Source organism: Larimichthys crocea, chromosome XI (assembly GCF_000972845.2).
Source record: "Larimichthys crocea isolate SSNF chromosome XI, L_crocea_2.0, whole genome shotgun sequence".
NCBI classification, from domain to species: Eukaryota; Metazoa; Chordata; class Actinopteri; family Sciaenidae; genus Larimichthys; species Larimichthys crocea.
Window position 1 is genome coordinate 19,713,604 of NC_040021.1, and position 18,590 is coordinate 19,732,193.

Genomic DNA, 18,590 nt, shown 5'->3' on the forward strand with positions numbered 1-18,590 from the left:
ATGGTTAGCTCTGTTAGCCTAGCTCTGTTAGCTTTATGGTTAGCTCTGTTAGCCTAGCTCTGTTATCTCTATGGTTAGCTCTGTTAGCCTAGCTCTGTTAGCTTTATGGTTAGCTCTGTTATCCTAGCTCTGTTAGCTCTATGGTTAGCTCTGTTAGCCTAGCTTTGTTAGCTTTATGGTTAGCTCTATGTTAGCTCTGTTAGCTTAGCTCTGTTAGCTCTATGGTTAGCTCTGTTAGCTTAGCTTTGTTAGCTCTATGGTTAGCTCTGTTAGCTTAGCTCTGTTAACTTTATGGTTAGCTCTGTTAGCCTAGCTCTGTTAACCTAGCTCTGTTAGCTCTATGGTTAGCTCTGTTAGCTTAGCTCTGTCAGCTCTATGGTTAGCTCTGTTAGCTTAGCTTGGTTAGCTCTGTTAGCTCTATGGTTAGCTCTGTTAGCTTAGCTTTGTTAGGTCTATGGTTAGCTCTGTTAGCCTAGCTCTGTTAGCTCTATGGTAAGCTCTGTTAACTTAACTCTGTTAGCTCTGTTAGTTCTATGGTTAGCTCTGTTAGCTTAGCTCTGTTAGCTCTGTTAACTCTATGGTTAGCTCTGTTAGCTTAGCTCTGTTGGCCCCACTGTCAGCTCTGTTAGCCCCATGGTTAGCTCTGGTAGCGTAGCTCTGTTAGCTTCATGAATAGCTCTGTTAGTGCCATGGTTTGCTCTGGTAGCGTAGCTCTGTTGGGCCCATGGTTAGCTCTGTTAGCCTAGCTCTGTTAGCTCTATGGTTAGCTCTGTTAGCTTAACTCTGTTAGCTCTATGGTTAGCTCTGTTAGCTTAGCTCTGTTAGCTTTATGGTTAGCTCTGTTAGCCTAGCTCTGTCAGCTCTATGGTTAGCTTTGTTAGCTTAGCGCTGTTAGCTATGTTAGCTCTATGGTTAGCTCTGTTAGCTTAGCTCTGTTAGCTCTATGGTTAGCTCTGTTAACCTAGCTCTGTTAGCTCTATGGTTAGCTCTGTTAACTTTACTCTGTTAGCTCTGTTAACGCTATGGTTAGCTCTGTTAGCCTAGCTCTGTTAGTTCTATGGTTAGCTCTGTTAGCTTAGCTCTGTTGGCCCCACTGTCAGCTCTGTTAGCTTCATGAATAGCTCTGTTAGCTTCATGAATAGCTCTGTTAGCTCCATGGTTAGCTCTGGTAGCCCCATGGTTAGCTCTGTTAGCTCCATGGTTAGCTCTGGTAGCCCCATGGTTAGCTCCATGGTTAGCTCTGTTAGCTCCATGGTTAGCTCTGTTAGCTTCATGGTTAGCTCTGGTAGCATAGCTCTGTTAGCCCCATGGTTAGCTCTGTTAGCTTCATGGTTAGCTCTGTTAGCTTCATGGTTAGCTCTGGTAGCATAGCTCTGTTAGCTCCATGGTTAGCTCTGGTAGCATAGCTCTGTTAGCTCTGGTAGCATAGCTCTGTTAGCTCCATGGTTAGCTCTGTTAACATAGCTCTGTTAGCTCCATGGTTAGCTCTGGTAACATAGCTCTGGTCATGGTTAACATGGGTTCTTATGGAGACTGACTCACTTTTGCAGCCAGCCTCATGTGGACATTTAAGGAACTGCAGGTTGTGTCTTCGCAGACACTGAGCTTTCTGATTGGTCCTTTGGAGCCATGAGTCCTGGTCATGTGACCTGACTGCTAACTGTGTGACTGTGAGGCTCCTCAGGGGGGCGCCAGAGCAGAACCAGAACCAGAACCAGGAAGGTGGATCCTCTGGGACACCGAATGCTCACATGAAACTACATGTTTATTCAATTTAATTCACTTTCACAGTCGGACTGTGTTCTGGTTCTGATCCGGGTCCAGCTCTGATATTGTGTGTGTGTGTGTGTGTGTGTGTGTGTGTGTGTGTGCGTGTGTGTGTCAGGACGTCGTTTGAATTGTAGATTCGGCAGCAGGCGGAGCCGGGTTGGACTGGTACCGACACCGGACGTGCCCTGAATGTAGGGGCCCGGCACGGACGGGCCCGGTACGGACGGGTTCGCTCGGTGGATTCTGCAGGGACTCTCCGCCTCCTCCTTCCCCGCGCAGGGAGCGCGCCGCGCGGCTGCGGGAGAGGCGTGACGCGCCCGAACCGCATCTCCAGGATGGCAGGTAGGTCTCTCCGGCGGGATAAACCGCATCCTGCACGGGTAGCACGGCTCGGCCCAACTCGGCTCGGTTCGGTTCCTGTCAAAGATCAGCTCATGTTTTAACGTTAGTGAGGGGGGGCTAGGGGGGTCCGGGCTGCTGCGGGTCGGATCCGCATCGCTGGAGCTCGGTGTCGGTTTTAGCGGCATGGAGGCTTCAGCTGCGGCTGACATAAAGGACAGACCCGGTCCGGGACCGGGACCGGACCCGGTACATTATGAGGACCATAATCATATTTGTTAACACGTTAAACCGACCGCCGGACCGGACCGGACCGGGTAAATGGGGCACGGATGTGCTGCGGCTGTAAGCCGGGATGGAGGCAGACAGGCCGGTCTGTGGTCTGTCCGGTAATGGGGTCAGTGTGAGAGGAGACCGAACCGAACCGAACCAGGCCAGAAGGGGTTTGAGCAGCCTGCTGTAAGCGGAAAAGGACAGACCAGAACCAGGACAGGAACGAACCCGAACGGGGCCTGTCACACTGATCATGTGATCACTGATTATTAATTATTGAACCGATCTGTCGATTAATCAGACAAATATTTAAATTAAATCATTAATTGGTTCTGTTGGTGTTGGTCTGAGGTTCTTTAATCGTAATTAATTAAGAATTTAATCATTAAATCTTTGTTTTCATTTTGTAATTAAATGTTTCTTAAATGTTCTTTAAATGTTTTTCAGTGTCAGTCATGGTGTAGTCCTTTTATTGAGTACTTCCTGTTTCCTGTTCTTGGCTCCATTCATCAGACACAATTAACTGAAGCACTGAGGATTGGTTCTGGTCTTACTGGGTCTCTGTGGTTCTGGTCTTACTGGGTCTCTGTGGTTCTAATCTTTGTGGGTCTGGTCTCTGTGGTTCTGGTCTCTGTGGTTCTGGTCTGTAACCCATCATGTGTCATGTGGTCCAGGTCCTCCTGATGGGCCCTCGGCTCTGTTTATCGGACCAGCGGCCCTTTGAGGACGATGGACCCTGTGAACCCCCCGGGCCCCGGCTCCAGGACCGGGACTGGGATGGACTCCAGAACCTTGGCATGTGGACGCACACTTGCCGTGATCCTACTGGTGGCCGGCACACTGGTTTCCATGGTAACACCCAGCTCACCTGCTGCAGGTGAGTCTGATCCGATCCAGGTCCTGTCTGTCTGTGTCTGTGTCTGTCTGTCTGTCTCTGTGTCTGTCTGTGTCTGTCTGTCTGTGTCTGTCTGTCTGTAACTGTCTGTCTGTCTGTGACTGTCTGTGTCTGTCTGTCTGTCTGTCTGTGTCTGTCTGTGTCTGTCTGTCTGTCTGTCTGTCTCTGTGTCTGTCTCTGTGTCTGTCTGTCTGTGTCTGTCTGTCTGTCTCTCTCTCTGTATTTGTGGGCGTCGTCTCCTGAGGACCAATCATTTGTCTCTGTTCATCATGTGATGCTGCTGCAAAGCATGGCGTCACCACGGCAACGAGGCGTGTGTGTGTGTGTGTGTGTGTGTGTGTTTAAAAACCACAGAAGAAGAAACAAAGCTTCAGTTAATGTGACGCTATTTTGTTTTAGTGAAGACATTAAATATTAGCTTAGCTTAGCACAAAGACTGGAAACAGGGGAAACAGTTAGCATAGCTTAGCTTAGCACAAAGACTGGAAACAGTTAGCATAGCTTAGCTTAGCAGTGGAAACACTATTTGTTGACTAACAGCAGCGTGTCCGTCCGCCCAGTTCATCTGTGCAGGTAATGCGTCTCTTTGTCTCTCAGGCGTGCTGGACTTGAACCGGACCGTAGAGTCTCCGTCACATCCTTCCTCACCCTCCTCACCCCTCAGACGCCGGGCGCCGAGCCCGCCCTCAGATTCTGGTTACCACGGTAACAGCGGCAGTGCTGGTTCTGCGGAGGACTCTGACTCCGGCGCTCAGGGGATCCACCTCCTCCTGAGACCTCCAGACCTCCTGTCCCCCAGCCTCCCTCCACCCATCCCACCACACACTCATCCCACCCTCACCCCTCCTCCCCCCTGGGAGCAAGGCCCCTCCCTGGAGGAGGCCTGGGGCTCTGGAGACTACCTGGAGACACTGTCCTTCATGGTGCCCGAGGGTGAGGAGCTGGCCCTGGCCACGCCACTGCCGAACCACCCCTATGACGAGGACGATGGGGGAGACTGGGTCTCCTACGACACCGCCTTCCCCACCCGTCCCACCCTTCCCCTCTCATCCCGCCTGCCACTGTCGCCCTCCTCCTCCACCCCCAGCATTCCTCTATCCACGCGGCCCATCCATCCGGACGTCTTCCCTGCCTGGGACGAGGACTACGACCTGGAGGACATGATGCCTCTGGAGCCGACAGAGCTGTTGCTGCCGGACATGAACAGTCTGGAGTACTACACCAACCTGCTGGCCCGAGAGAGGGAGAGGGAGAAGGAGAGGGACCGGGTCAACCGGACTGACTCCAAACCACCCATCACTCCCACAACAACCCAAACTCACCGTTCCCCTCCGTCTCCGTCCCCGAGCTCCGGTCCTCCTCCAGGACAAGAGTCCAAACAACCCCCCACGAGACCCACCCCTCCCCTCACCCAGTCACCTACCCTGACGGGTGAGGAGAAGTCAACCACCTTCAAACCCCCCTCCACCCAACCTCCCCAGAAACCCAGGGACCATGCCACCGTCCCAGGCAGACACCCGCTCCGTCCCCCTTCCAACACCACTGGCCGGGTGCCTCCTCCTCCCCCGCTGGGACCACCTACCCGCCCTGACAGACCAGAGAGGCCTCCGGTGGTGATAGAGAAACCAGCAAAGGCTCCACCCACCAGGACCACCACTACCACAAAGGTGACGACCACGGCCACCGCCATCACCACCACCACCCAGATCACAGCCATCAGCCTGACCAGAGCTCCACCAGTCACTACACCCAGAGTGGCCCAGACTCCGCCCACCAGACTGTACCTGTGCAACGTCACCAAACCTGAGATGTACCTGGTCAGAGTAGGTAAGACCACATGGCTCAAGTGACGGGAAACACCAGGTACTGTTGAGTGAATAGAATAAATACTCTACTGCCCCCCCACCCTACTCCTCACACGCTACTGTTAGCTCATGTTAGCTCAGTGTGTTAGCTGCTGTTAGCTCATGTTAGCTCAGTCTGTTAGCTGCTGTTAGCTCATGTTAGCTCAGTCTGTTAGCTCATGTTAGCTCAGTCTGTTAGCTCATGCGTCCATCAGCTGATCTCAGTCTGTTTGTCTTCAGTCAGTTCAAAAGGTTCGTCTGCAGGTTTCACTCAAGTCAGAGATCTGCTGAAGAGAGAGTTCAACCGCTCAGTGGAGCTCCAGGTATGAACACCACCTCGTCCACCTGAAGCAAAACAGGTTTAAATCAGAGTTAGTGAACTTTGATGATATCACCTGACATGTGTTTGTCACCTCTCTGCATCCTCATCAGTTCCTGAGAACTCCATCCAGTTTTGCCTTCAGAGTTGTGTCAGGACCACTGATCTTCACCGCAATGTCAGTCATCAATGCTCTCCGCCAACCGCCACGCAGTGCTGGTCCCATCCCCACCGTGTCACCACTCTACGTCATACCTGACCTCAGGTACCAGGTCCACTCTGTGCTCCAGTTCGTCCCCGCCCACGTCGATGTTAGAGTCTGTAACTTCAGTGAACGGGTCGAGAGAGGGCTGATGATGGCGTACGCTGAGTCACGGAGACGATCACACGAATCAGGAAACGTCACTGTACAGGTGAGTCTGTTACATTAACCACGTCAGCGTACAGGTGAGTCTGTTACATTAACCAGGTCACCGTACAGGTGAGTCTGTTACATAATCCACGTCACCGTACAGGTGAGTCTGTTACATTAACCAGGTCAGCGTACAGGTGAGTCTGTTACATAAACCACGTCACCGTACAGGTGAGTCTGTTACATAATCCATGTCACCGTACAGGTGAGTCTGTTACATAAACCACGTCACCGTACAGGTGAGTCTGTTACATTAACCAGGTCAGCGTACAGGTGAGTCTGTTACATAATCCACGTCACCGTACAGGTGAGTCTGTTACATAATCCACGTCACCGTACAGGTGAGTCTAATCTGTTTATCCGTGTCTCCTCCAGCTGTTGAACATCACCATGGCTGTGACCCGATGGGCGGCAGACCAGAAGGTTTCTGTTGACATCACCTTTGCTGTGCGTGATGGGCGGGACTACCTGCCGGGGTCAGAGGTCAGCGAACACCTGAGGAAGCTCAGTCTGGTCGAGTTCAGCTTCTACATCGGATTTCCAGCCCAGCAGATAGCAGAACGTACGACACACATGAAACATTTTATCTATGAACATGTGGTAACTTTCTTTATCATGTTACATGTGTGTTTAAGATGTATGTTAAACGTGTGTTTGTTTACAGCTTTCCATTACCCGGAGCTGAACACATCTCACCATCTGCGCTCCACGTGGGTCCGTACAGGTGAGAACACGTCTCTGTTCTGGTTCTGGTGTCAGGAACACATGACGGATAAGTGAACAAGTGTGTTGATGTGTGTGTCAGTGCTGTTGGGAGTTCAGGAGCAGATGGTGGCTCAAAGAAGCTTCAAAGCTCGACTGGAGAGACGTCTAGCTCTGCTGCTGGAGGAAGGACTGCAGGTGTCCAGCAGGAGGCGCTCCAGGAGAGCTACAGCTGTGGGCAACAACAGTCTGCAGGTGAGTACAGGTACACGCAGGTCAGACAGATGAATACAGGTCAGACAGGTAAATACAGGTCAGACAGGTGAGCACAGGTCAGACAGGTGAGCACAGGTCAGACAGGTGAATACAGGTCAGACAGGTGAGCACAGGTCAGTCAGCTGAATACAGGTCAGACAGGTGAGCACAGGTCAGACAGGTGAAAACAGGTCAGACAGGTAAATACAGGTCCGACAGGTGAATACAGGTCAGACAGGTGAGCACAGGTCAGACAGGTACACACAGGTCAGACAGGTGAATACAGGTCAGACAGGTGAGCACAGGTCAGACAGCTGAATACAGGTCAGACAGGTGAGCACAGGTCAGACAGGTAAATACAGGTCAGACAGGTAAATACAGGTCAGACAGGTGAGCACAGGTCAGACAGGTAAATACAGGTCAGACAGGTGAATACAGGTCAGACAAGTGAGCCAGGTCAGACAGGTACACACAGGTCAGACAGGTGAGCACAGGTCAGACAGCTGAATCAGGCAGGTACTTACAGGTCAGACAGGTATATAATCTTTAACCTGTTGTGTCTCAGGTGGTCCGGGTGTCAAGGCTGTCTGGAGTAGAGCGCCCCCTAGAGGTCTTCTACTTTGTGGAGGGTCCAGGTGGAGAGCGGATACCTGCTGAGGCGACAGCAGCCACACTGAACCGCCTGGACCTTCAGAGAGCCGCCATCGTCCTCGGACACAGAGTCCAGAGACCACTCGCTCAGCGTGAGTCAAGACCTGAAACCTCACCTGTCTCTTCCCTCTCACCTGTTTCTCACCTGTGTCACCCGTCTCTTGCTTCTCACCTGTGTCTCACCTGTCTCTTCCCTCTCACCTGTCTCACCTGTCTCCAGCTGTGGAGACCCTGTCTGTCCCCCCAGCGGAGACTCAGAGCAGCAGTATCTGGCTGATTGTGGGTGTGGTCGTTCCTGTCCTGCTCGCCGTCTTCATCATCATCATCCTCTACTGGAAGCTGTGCGGCTCGGAGAAGCTTGAGTTCCAGCCCGACGCCATCAACACCATCCAGCAGCGTCAGAAGGTCAGAGGTCAACAGAAAGTGGTAAACTGTTTCCCGTTGTATTCGTCCTTGCTAACCGACAACCTGTCTTCTTTTAGCTTCAGGCTCCGAGCGTCAAAGGCTTTGACTTCGCCAAACTTCACCTTGGTCAGCACAGCAAAGATGACATCATGGTGATTCAGGAGCCCGGCCCTCTGCCCGCCCCCGTCAAGGAGGCCACACCCTCTGACGTCGGAGACCTCAACACCCCCAAATCCAAAGGATCGTCTACCAAGGCGGCCCGGTCCGGGCGCCGCAGGGGCAGGTCTGACACAGAACGCCCTCACAACATATTTAGAACATTATATTTGTTTTGTTTGTTTGATCTGATTAGCTCGTTAAAATGTGATGTCACAGATGGTAATACTCTTGTTCTCGGGTTTTTCAGGCTCAGCCCGTCAGATGGCGACTCGTTAGGCAGCGACCAATCGAGCGGCAGAGAATCAGCAGAAGAAAGTACTCGACCTGTGGCCACGCCCAGTGAGGGCAAACAGCACAGGAAGACGCCCAAAAATGGTCAGAGACACGGTGACATCATCAGAATGATGTGAAAAGAGATTCATGTTTTTTAACAAACGTCTGTTTTTCTTTTTTAACGCTGCTCGACTGAAGGGAGGAACAAGATGAGTATGTCCAAACCTCTCATCAGTTATTCATTAAAATGACCTCAAAGACTCGCTAAAACAGGAAACACCTGTCTGTCCAGGTCTTTGTAGGTATGAAAGGTTAAATTGCTGTCTGGCGTTGTTGACTCTAACCTTTGGGCGTTCTTCCTTCGTCAGGTAGCGGTCCTGATGAGCTTCTCTCCTCGTCCTCCATCTTTGACCACGTCGACCGTCTGTCCCGCGGTTCATCTGACGGCACGCGTCGCCAGGCCAACAAGGTGCAGCTGATCGCCATGCAGCCACGCCCGAGCCCACCGCACGCCCCGTCCCAGCCGAGCCCCACCCTCACAGAGAAGGTCAACACAGAGGTGAGACGTTCACGACCAAAACTGCTGCAGGACTTTCTAAACTTATCTGACATCACTGACTTTCTCCTGCAGGTGGCGCTCAGACACAAATCAGAGATCGAGCATCATAGGAACAAACTCCGACAGCGTGCCAAGAGGCGGGGCCAGTGCGAGTTTCCCTCCATGGACGACATCATGGATGCGTTTGGAGATGGACCGGTGCAGGGCGATGTCGCACAGCGTCTCTACAGCTCCGCCCACGACCACATGGATTGCATCCTGCAGACTGACGCCGCCTCACCACCCACACCCACCGACTCCAGGAGGAGGTTAGACTCACCTGAACACCTGAATCCTTGTCACGACTCGTTATGACTACGTAGATCATGAAATATGTTTGTGTTTGTCCGTCCAGAGGGAGGCGCTCTCCGCGGGGCCGCCGAGTTCAGCCAGGACCAGGAAGTTTACCTGATACAGACAGAGACCGGCTACTCACCGACCAGAGTGCCACCTACAGGAAGTACCCGGGACTCAACAACGTGGCCTACATGGTGAGAGTTTAACCCATTAGCAGCTCCTCAGGATCCACAGGAAGCCTCTGATGGATCAGTTTGTAGGTTTGTTTCAGTCTGTTGAATCTGGACGTACATTAGTCTTCTTTCTTTCTCATAGTCGGACCCTGACCTGCCGCCAGACCATGGGAGCCCCTCCCCCACAGATGAGGTGTTTGACCCTGCCCCGGCTCCACCGCCCTACATGCCCCCCCAGCCGTCCATCGAGGAGGCGCGGCAGCAGATGCACTCTCTCCTGGATGATGCCTTTGCCCTGGTGTCGCCGTCCTCGCAGGGCAGCGTTGGGGTGAGCGGGGTAAGCCCCGCCCCTCCCAGCCCCTCCCCACAGGCCCGCCCTCAGGGCAGGCAGTGGGACTCTTACCCAGCAGCCCCCTCTCACAGCCCCTTTTCTGCAGTGAGTGTGTCATCCTGGGCCTTTTGTCTTGTCACGCTTCATGTTCAGATTTCATTTTATTCTTGTCTTTCTGCAGAGATACGCAGAGCTCGGCATGTCTCCCACGTCAGTCCAGGGCCTGCTGCAGAGGTCAGTGACCCAACACCTAAAACCAGGTCCAGGTCTGTGATCTGGACCTGAACCTATACTGATGCTCTGTGTGTTTATCCAGGCAGGGCCTGAGCTCAGGAGGTTATGTTTCTACTGGAGACCAGCTGCAGGAGTCCGTTTACTCCAGCAGAGGGCAGTATGAGGACCCCCCCTCCTCGTCCAGACCTCGACCTGTAGGGGGCAGCACAGGTACGCTCGTTAGTAACCACCATGTTTGTAATGTCAGTAGTTTTAGATGTGAAGGTTTACAGGTACACTACTCTCATTAAAGAGGCTCCGCCTCCTGCATTCACCTGAACCTTCCCTCCAGGAGGACCCTTAAATCTGTTTGTTGACCTCCAGGTGCACAGCTCCACCACCTGACTCAAGTGGGTTTGTCAAGTCAGATCGGTGCATACCCCGGAGTGGGTCGCAGCATGTCGGGTCCTACTGGCTCCAGCTGGAACCAACAGCACTCGGACCAGGATCTGTCCAGACCAGGAGCCAGCAGAGAGAGTGTGAGTTAATTTTCCAAACCAATACAGCCCTGGCTTTTCCAGTACTGACTAGACCAGTGCAAACCAAATATGTTCAGGCCATTCCAGAAAGTTTGTTTTCTTCATTGTATCTGATGGTAAAAACTATAAAGAACCAGAACCAGACTTGTTTCTCCTTATGAGGCTGCATGGTGGTGCAGTGTTTAGCACTGTCACCTCACAGAAAGAAGGTTTCTGGTTTGAACCTCGACTGATTCTTTCTATGTGGAGTTCTTCATGTTCTTTTGGTTCTCTCCGGTACTCTGGCTCCCTCCCACAGTCCAAAGATATGCACTTAATAAGTTAATTTGTGACTCTAAATTGGCCGTAGGGGTGAATGGTTGTTTGTCCCTATATGCCCTGGGATAGGCTCCAGCCCAACTGTGAGCCTAAAGAGGATAATAAGCACTGACATGAGTGTCTGTTGTTGTTTTTGTGTCTTTTTTCTGGATCTTGTCTCTGGTCTTGACCTGACCCTCTTCACCTTCTCTCCCTTATCCCTACAGGTGCTGTCGTTTCCTGAGTTTTCCTCTTCCTCTGTTTTCCAGATGCCCAGCTCCTCATTGCGGGATCCGTCGGCTCCACCTCTCCTACTAACTTCGCCGACACCAGAATACCCGCCGGAGGACGCCTCACCCTCAGCCCACACCTCAGCCTCCCTAATAAAGGCTATCAGGGAGGAACTGCGACGTCTGGCTCAAAAACAGGCTGCAGTGACGAGCTACCCTTAGACTGGTTTGTATCAGGACTCAACCGGTTTCAACCATTCCTGTTTTAAGCCACTCAGAGTCTGTAACGACTGGATTCAAACCATAAAAATAATTGATCTATACTCTGGACTCTTCTGAGATAATCTACGTGTGTGCCGCTAAACCCAAAATAACACTGGACACCATGATCCACGTCTGCAAAATCACTCACTGAAAGACCTCCGGTACTTAACAGGGTCACGTCTGTCTGTCCGTCATCCTTCAGCTCTGTGTTCATTGGATGGGAGTTTGACTCCATGTTTCGACTGAAGTGCTTCCTACCCCTAACCCACTTCTGGAGCGACAATTAACTCCTGAAATTCTGGGCTGGATCATCAGGAACGTCCCTCCAGATCTTCTGGACCAGATTGTCCCTCCTGACATTGCAGGAGTGGACGGTACCTCCTGAAATGTGGGGCAGATAATTCATTCTGATCATCTGGATAAGATCGTTTCTCCTCCTTGAGTTTTGGAGCGGTTTGTCCCTCGTGAACTTCTGGCGTGTCAGATTCTTCCTGAACCTCTGGAGCGGATCATCTCTTCATACCTTACAGTGAGTTGTTCCTCTAAAAAGATCGTTACTCCTGAAGATGGTCCGTTCTAACCCACTGGGCCATTCTGAAACAAATCGTCCCTTCTGACCATCCAGGTGGATCGTCCTTCCAGACCTTCTGGACTGGACGGTTGAACCTCTAAGTGGATGGTTCACCCCGACCTTCACGAGTTGATTGCTCCTCCTGAAGTTCTGAAGTGGATTGTCCCTCTGGACCTTCTGTGGTGCTAACTGTCAGCTTCATACCATCTCCTCATTGACCACTTATTGCCTTCCACACTCCCATCAGCCACAGGGACCAGGTCTCTGTTCATAAACCATATCAATGAGGTCTTTGCACTGTCGACAGCTGGAGGCGGCGTACAGTTCCTACAGCAAAGGAACGTAAAACAGGAAAAAAAGAATATATAAATATATCTATAAGAATGAGTATAAATATCTGTAAAGAGATAGAATCCCAATGAGCACAATATTATTGTAAGAGTTATTATTGGAGTATTGAGATGTTACTTATTTTTTATTGCTTATATATCAAAGTATACTTTAAATCCTTTATTTTGATCCAAAAAAAAAAGACCAAACTACTGTTCTATGGTTGTATTCCTCTTGTGTTTGAGCTCGCTGTAGATTTTGAGCTGGCGCTTGTTTCTCCGTGGAGACGTTGCTTATCGTAGCTGCTCGTGTTTATGTATCGGTGGCAATGGAAAAAAAAATTACAGCTAATGCATCGCTTTGATATAAAGTTTATCCATCGCTGATTCGTTGCATCCATCAGTTCGTGGGCAGAACGCTATAGAAAGTTTATCACGTGACAGCGGTGTCTGTTTCTATACGGAAGCAGAGAATGAACACCAATCATTCATCACAACCAGGACCTGAAGCTAAGGCTGAAACAGACACATCAGCGCCCCCTGCAGGCTGTAAATAAACTAATGTCATGTTATCAGCATAGCAGGAGGTTGGAGGTAACCTAAAGACTACGTCATATCTATATAACAAGGCAAACAAAAAAGATCCAGGACAGAAATGTGGTGCAGATGAGAAGCAGTAGCTGCCTCATCAGCGCCCTGTGAGGCTGTTCATTAGAAAAGTAAACTGTTAGATGCTCAGCGCCCCGTTTAGTCCAAAGTCTACAAGTGTGTGGAGGTCAGGACTTTTAGGTTCAGCCTTTCTTTTCAGGTGCTGGTTCTGCTAGGTGGCTGTTTTCTCCACGGTGTTGTGAAGGAGTCGGTCGGGTTCATTCGTCTCTGCTCTCTGATCTCCTTCAGCATGTTTGACTAAGTTCGAGGCTTTAGATACTTGTGATGTTCCAGTTAATGTTAGCATGCTGCGAAAGATGTTAAAATCAAAATTTAAACAAGAGTTGTTCCACATCAAGTTAAGAGTGAGCAAAGAGTGCCATCAAACCATCGTCCATCCAAACAGAAAAAAGACGTCATGAAACATTGTGTTTTTGTTTCCAAAAGATATTTTTGAATCTAATAAAGATGGTTCCAGTCAACAGTGTATCGATGAAAGTGGATATGGTGTTTAATAGAAACATAATATATAGAAAATATTTTATCTCTGATTGCTCTGCTGAACGGACTCAAAGATCTGCCCGGCAACACATTCTTCATGGACCAGAAACTAACTGCAGAACTCTGGAAACTTTCTGATTGGACCTAGCACCTGTCAGTCAAGCTGTAGGACTTGGCCACGCCTACAGAATCACATGGTGCTAATTCAAAGACTCTGGGTGTGTCTGAACGCAGTCAGATCACACAAAACAACTGAAATCCTGCAGAAACTCTGATTCAAGCTGCTCTCTGCAGGTTTCACAAACTCCTCCTGAATGTTTCCTTCAGTGTTTTCTAGACTTTCACTTTCTGTGTTTTCTAGATCTGCGATCCTCAGTGAGAATCCAGCAGACGACTGGTGACGACCTGCCGACGTTTCCTCATGACAAAACTAAAGATTCACACCCAGCTGGTTTCAACATGTCCAGACCGCAAACATCATAATCCTCTAACACAAACATTTATTTAACAAACGACTTGTGCAAACAAGAAGTCACTGTCGTATTTGCATGCATCAGGCCTCTGGTGCAATCAGCAGATATCCAGAGGACAGATATTTGGTCCAAGACTTCCTCTGCAGTCTGTAGAACTTTTAAAACGTTTGTGAAAAGTTAAAGCAGACAAACGATTGGCCGCTCAAATATTAATACTCAGATTACAAACCAAAACCAGAAAACTTCCTGTGCCAAACTCCTGATCCCTCCAGATTCTTTAACTGATACTAATAATACTAATACTATATAAACCTTTGCATACTAGTGACATTCTGGGGCAACCAGACTTGGTTGTAGATCCAAGTCCACAACCAAGTCCAGAGAACCAGACTGGACCCTGAGCATCTGAACATGTCCAGATTTAAATAGGTTGCTGCACCATGAAGACAAAACTGTTCTTTAAATATCTGAATAGAAAAAATGGTAGATACCAGAGTGCTTCAGCAGTGTTCTAGACTCTAGACTCAACTTTGCACCTAAATACAAGATCCTGGAGGACATCCCAGGTGTAAGACACACCCACGGGGGTTGACCCCGGGGGATCGCCCCCCCAACACTGGTCATTGCTCTGAAACCAGCTGATTTCTGAACCATCAGTTGGTCTGAGTCGTCAGTTTTGTCATGAATGAACCTCTGTGCAGGTTTCGATCTGGTCGAACCACATTCCTGTTGTCCGTCTTTGGACTCTGCTCCAACACGCACCTTCACTGAGTTCACCCAGACCAGGTGTGGTCACCTGAGTCCAGGTAACTGAATGAAGCTGCATCGAGGAAACAGAGCCTGAAGTTAATTTAATGTCAAAGTGTGACATGGGAACACTGCCAGCAGTCTCACCTGTTCACCAGCAGCCAGGTGAGTGTCAGGTCAGCTGATCTGTGTCACATGACAGGACCTGTGTATGAGCTGCTCCCTGTGGTGTTTCAGTTCAGAAAGATTGTGTTCACAAACATTAAAGAGACGCGTTCAAACCCACGAGTCCTCCACTTTATTACATAGGGGTTACCATGGAAACGCATCCATGACAACACAGGAGGAAGACACTTTTACAATAAAGTCACAAAATTTTCACAATAAAGTCACAGTATTTTCACAATAAAGTCACAATATTTTCACAATAAAGTCACAGTATTTTTACAGTAAAGTCACTGTATTTTCACAATAAAAGGACAGTATTTTCACAGTAAAGTCACAGTATTTTCACAGTAAAGTCACAGTATTTTCACAATAAAGTCACAGTATTTTCATGTCTTCTATCATTATAATATAAACTGATAAACCGTTTTATTGATTTTAGTTTGTTTGTTTTGAAGTGAACACCTCCCCCCTCCCTACCTCCCTCCCTCCCCCCTCCCGTTCCTCCGGTTCCTCAGTAACGATGACGCTGACACTTCCTGATACACCTGAACAGGTGAGCAGCAGTTTGACCGGATCCAGACGGAGAGTTTAAAGCATGATGACACAACACTGACGCTTCATCGATAAAAAGTACCGACGTGAGTACAGACATTAAAACTTGATTTTACCACGCGCGCGTTTATCGATTACTTCGAGCAGACGTCGAACTCACGGCGGTCCGGTAACAGTCCACAGTGTGTCCGCTGGTTCCGTCCACACTTTATGACTCATGACGGTATTATTTAATTCTGAACTCTTCCCGCCAAACTCGGTTCATCGTTTTCAGTTTTTTCAGACTCTGAAACAAACGTCAGAACCAAGTCGTGTCAAAGAGTTCGGCTCGGTAAAGTCCAGTTTACTGGTCCAAGAAACACACCGGGACCGGAACCGGGACCAGTAAACGTTTAGATTCGTTCACATTTTTATTTTGGATCAGTGTGTGTGTTCCAGTGTGTGTGCTTCAGTGTGTGTGTTTCAGTGTGTGTGTTTCTGTGTGTTTTGTGTGTGCTTTAGTGTGTGCTTCAGTGTGTGTTTCAGTGTGTGTGTGCTTCATTGTGTGTGTTTCAGTGTGTGTGTGTTTCAGTGTGTGTTTCAGTGTGTGTGCTTCATTGTGTGTGCTTCAGTGTGTGTGTGTTTCAGTGTGTGTTTCAGTGTGTGTGTGTTTCAGAGTGTGTGTTTCAGTGTTTTTTAAATATCTTCAAACTGTGTTGATCTTTTTGCTCCCTCGTCCAAACAAACTGCTGTAAAATCATCACGTCAGTATTTATTTCATAAATCTCTGAATCAACTTCAGACTTCAAACTCCCATCCTGCGTCCTCATTGGTTGAAATGATGCTTGATGTTATCCTCATCCAGGGTTCTCACTGTGTGTCAACACTCCTGTTGTGTTTTATGTCTTTGTTTGTTTACAAACATGACTCAAAAACAAAAACAGCTGTTGGTGTGTTTCTGCAGCTGAACATGGACATGCAGCAGAGAGCTGCAGTAACCATGACGACGCACCGACGGCACATCCACCTTTAATGTGATCAATGATGAATCATTAAATCATAAACTGACATTTAAAGTTACGATCACGGACCCGTGGTACGGTCGAAAAGTCAAAAAAGGAGCTCCTATGTCCTTCATGGAAAACATCATAAGAACAGATGTGAAGGAGAGGTGATGAGGACAGATGTGAAGGAGAGGTGATGAGGACAGATGTGAAGGAGAGGAGATGAGGACAGATGTGAAGGAGAGGAGATGAGGAGTTAGGAGTCGACTGCTCTCACTCTACGTCATGAAGCGACGGTGAATGTTGTTGACGTGATCTGTGGTAAAACTACAAAGTCCAGAAGATGGACTACAAAACGCTCCTCTGAGATCCTTCCTGGATCCTCCCCGCGCTCTGACCGTGTTGTTTGCTGCAGGAAATGTCAAACTGTGACGTCATCATCAGTCAGAGTGTCAGTAATAATGAATATTGTCCAGCTGTCACAGAAGCAGATGAAGTGTTTGTTAGCTGCTATGCTCGCTCACCCTCCTGTCCACTCACACACAAACATATTAGCAAGTTATGGCAAAGATCTCTGAGGAATCAGCAACGGGAACTTCATGAGGATCTGCAGGACGCTGGATGGCACAGTTCCAAACAGTTTGGACTCTGTGTGTGAACGCAGAGAACACAGGCAACAACACAACACACACAATGATCAGAGTGTGACATCACGTCAACACGTATGTTCATGTCCACACGCTCTCTCTGCAGCTGGCTCCTCCTCTCCTTTATGTCAAACTGAATATTGGACCACAGCCCTGGTTCTGGCCCACAAACTGTGATAAAGCCTTGTGTGTTTTCAGGATGGGTGATGGTTTGAAGACTCAGCTGGTGAGCGCCATCCACCTGCAGGAGGTGGAGCTGCAGGAAAAACCTGCAGACAAGAAGCAGGGCAGCAAAAACAACATCAGTGAGTCTGACATTAAGAGGCGGGCCCCGCCAGCTGTGTGATGTTTGGGGTGGAGGTTCAGTTAAGACACACTTTAATTATCAGGAGAAGAAGAAATAACTAGTTTGTATCTGGATATTTGATGTTTGATCAATATGTGATTGATATTTCTGATTAATGATCAATATATTTAAACATTTTCAACACTTGAGGAGAAACATGAATCAGCTGTATTTTCATGTGATGCGTTCAATGTACTTTTGTGTTTGTGCAGCAGCTGATGAGACGTTCACTGTCGAAGAAGCCGTGGAAACAATCGGCTTCGGTCGGTTTCACATCCTGCTGTTCGTCATCATGGGGAGCTCCAACGTACGAAGCAACCTGAAGTCAACAGACTGATCAGTCAACTGACAATGACAGACGATAACAGACGTCGACAAAGGATAACAGACGTCGACAGAGGATAACAGACGTCGACAGACGACAACAGAGGACAACAGACGATAACAGACGATAACAGAGGATAGCAGACATCAACAGACGATAACAGACATCAACAGACGATAACAGACATCAACAGACGATAACAGACGTCGACAGACGACAACAGACGTCGACAGACGATAACAGACGATAACAGACATCAACAGACGACAACAGACGATAACAGACATCAACAGACGATAACAGACGACAACAGACGATAACAGACATCAACAGACGATAACAGACGTCAACAGACGATAACAGACGACGACAGACGATAACAGGCATCAACAGACGATAACAGACGTCGTTGATATATGATGCATGTTGTTTGATGTATGTTGTTTGATGTATGATGCATGTTGTTTGATGTATGATGCATGTTGTTTGATGTATGATGCATGTTGTTTGTAGATAGTGGAGGCGATGGAGATCATGCTGTTGGCTGTAGTTTCTCCTGAAATCCGATGTGAGTGGAAGCTGGATGACTGGCAGGTCGCTCTTGTCTCCACAGTGAGTCACGTTACTGTAATACTGTAGCTATTGTATGTATGTATATCTATATGTATTATATCACGCTGTAAGTACTGTAGTACTGTAGATAGTATTGTATATTACACTGTAGACACCGTAAGTACTGTAGTACTGTAGATAGTATTGTATATTACACTGTAGACGCTGTCAGTACTGTAGTACTGTAGATAGTATTCTATATTACACTGTAGACGCCGTCAGTACTGTAGTACTGTAGATAGTATTGTATATTACACTGTAGACGCTGTCAGTACTGTAGTACTGTAGATAGTATTGTATATTATTGTATGCTGACTGCAGTGTTTGTCTCAGATGGTGTTTCTGGGTTTCATGGTTTGTGGAGTTTTTGGAGGATACATCGCCGACAGATACGGACGCTGGAAGGTCACTAACTGTTTAATATACCCTACCACAATATATATATATAT

The 18,590-nt window shown here is 48.7% G+C and overlaps 2 protein-coding genes across 7 annotated transcripts in view; both read left to right on the forward strand.

Annotated features, from left to right (window-relative positions):
* Positions 1 to 1,431: 1,431 nt before the first annotated feature.
* Positions 1,432 to 14,789, forward strand: si:dkeyp-27e10.3 (UPF0606 protein KIAA1549). Of its 3 annotated transcripts, none has more exons than XM_019271192.2 (21): positions 1,432 to 2,112; positions 3,057 to 3,259; positions 3,875 to 5,104; positions 5,362 to 5,444; positions 5,554 to 5,853; positions 6,228 to 6,414; positions 6,517 to 6,576; positions 6,658 to 6,809; positions 7,375 to 7,552; positions 7,681 to 7,865; positions 7,943 to 8,148; positions 8,272 to 8,399; positions 8,496 to 8,510; positions 8,666 to 8,856; positions 8,929 to 9,164; positions 9,251 to 9,386; positions 9,508 to 9,801; positions 9,878 to 9,930; positions 10,013 to 10,140; positions 10,294 to 10,448; positions 10,973 to 14,789. In XM_019271192.2, exons 2-21 carry the CDS (start codon positions 3,112 to 3,114, stop codon positions 11,195 to 11,197), a joined length of 4,290 nt encoding a protein of 1,429 aa, XP_019126737.2. In that variant the 5' UTR covers positions 1,432 to 2,112; positions 3,057 to 3,111; the 3' UTR covers positions 11,198 to 14,789. The 3 variants fall into 3 exon arrangements, with proteins under 3 accessions (XP_019126737.2, XP_027140026.1, XP_027140025.1); XM_027284225.1 differs by having other exon boundaries at positions 9,508 to 9,702; XM_027284224.1 differs by lacking the exon at positions 8,496 to 8,510.
* A 384-nt stretch (positions 14,790 to 15,173) lies between these two features.
* svopl (SVOP-like) overlaps positions 15,174 to 18,590 on the forward strand; it is a 7,343-nt gene continuing 3,926 nt past the window's right edge. For 2 of the 4 annotated variants that reach the window (XM_019271195.2, XM_027283840.1), the window contains exons 1-5: positions 15,174 to 15,314; positions 17,057 to 17,163; positions 17,417 to 17,511; positions 18,043 to 18,141; positions 18,475 to 18,546. In XM_019271195.2, the coding sequence (XP_019126740.1) occupies positions 17,058 to 17,163; positions 17,417 to 17,511; positions 18,043 to 18,141; positions 18,475 to 18,546 (372 nt within the window). In that variant the 5' untranslated portion in view covers positions 15,174 to 15,314; position 17,057. The remainder of the gene's footprint in view (positions 15,315 to 17,056; positions 17,164 to 17,416; positions 17,512 to 18,042; positions 18,142 to 18,474; positions 18,547 to 18,590) is intronic. The other 2 variants (XM_019271196.2, XM_027283839.1) reach the window with 2 other exon arrangements.

Coding starts and splice junctions, on each gene's coding strand:
- si:dkeyp-27e10.3 (XM_019271192.2), top strand. CDS start 3,112: ATGGACCCTGTGAACCCCCCGGGCCCCGGCTCCAGGACCGGGACTGGG. Junction 6,415..6,516: donor AGCCCAGCAGATAGCAGAAC/GTACGACACACA, acceptor GTTTGTTTACAG/CTTTCCATTACCCGGAGCTG. Junction 9,165..9,250: donor CCCACCGACTCCAGGAGGAG/GTTAGACTCACC, acceptor TTGTCCGTCCAG/AGGGAGGCGCTCTCCGCGGG.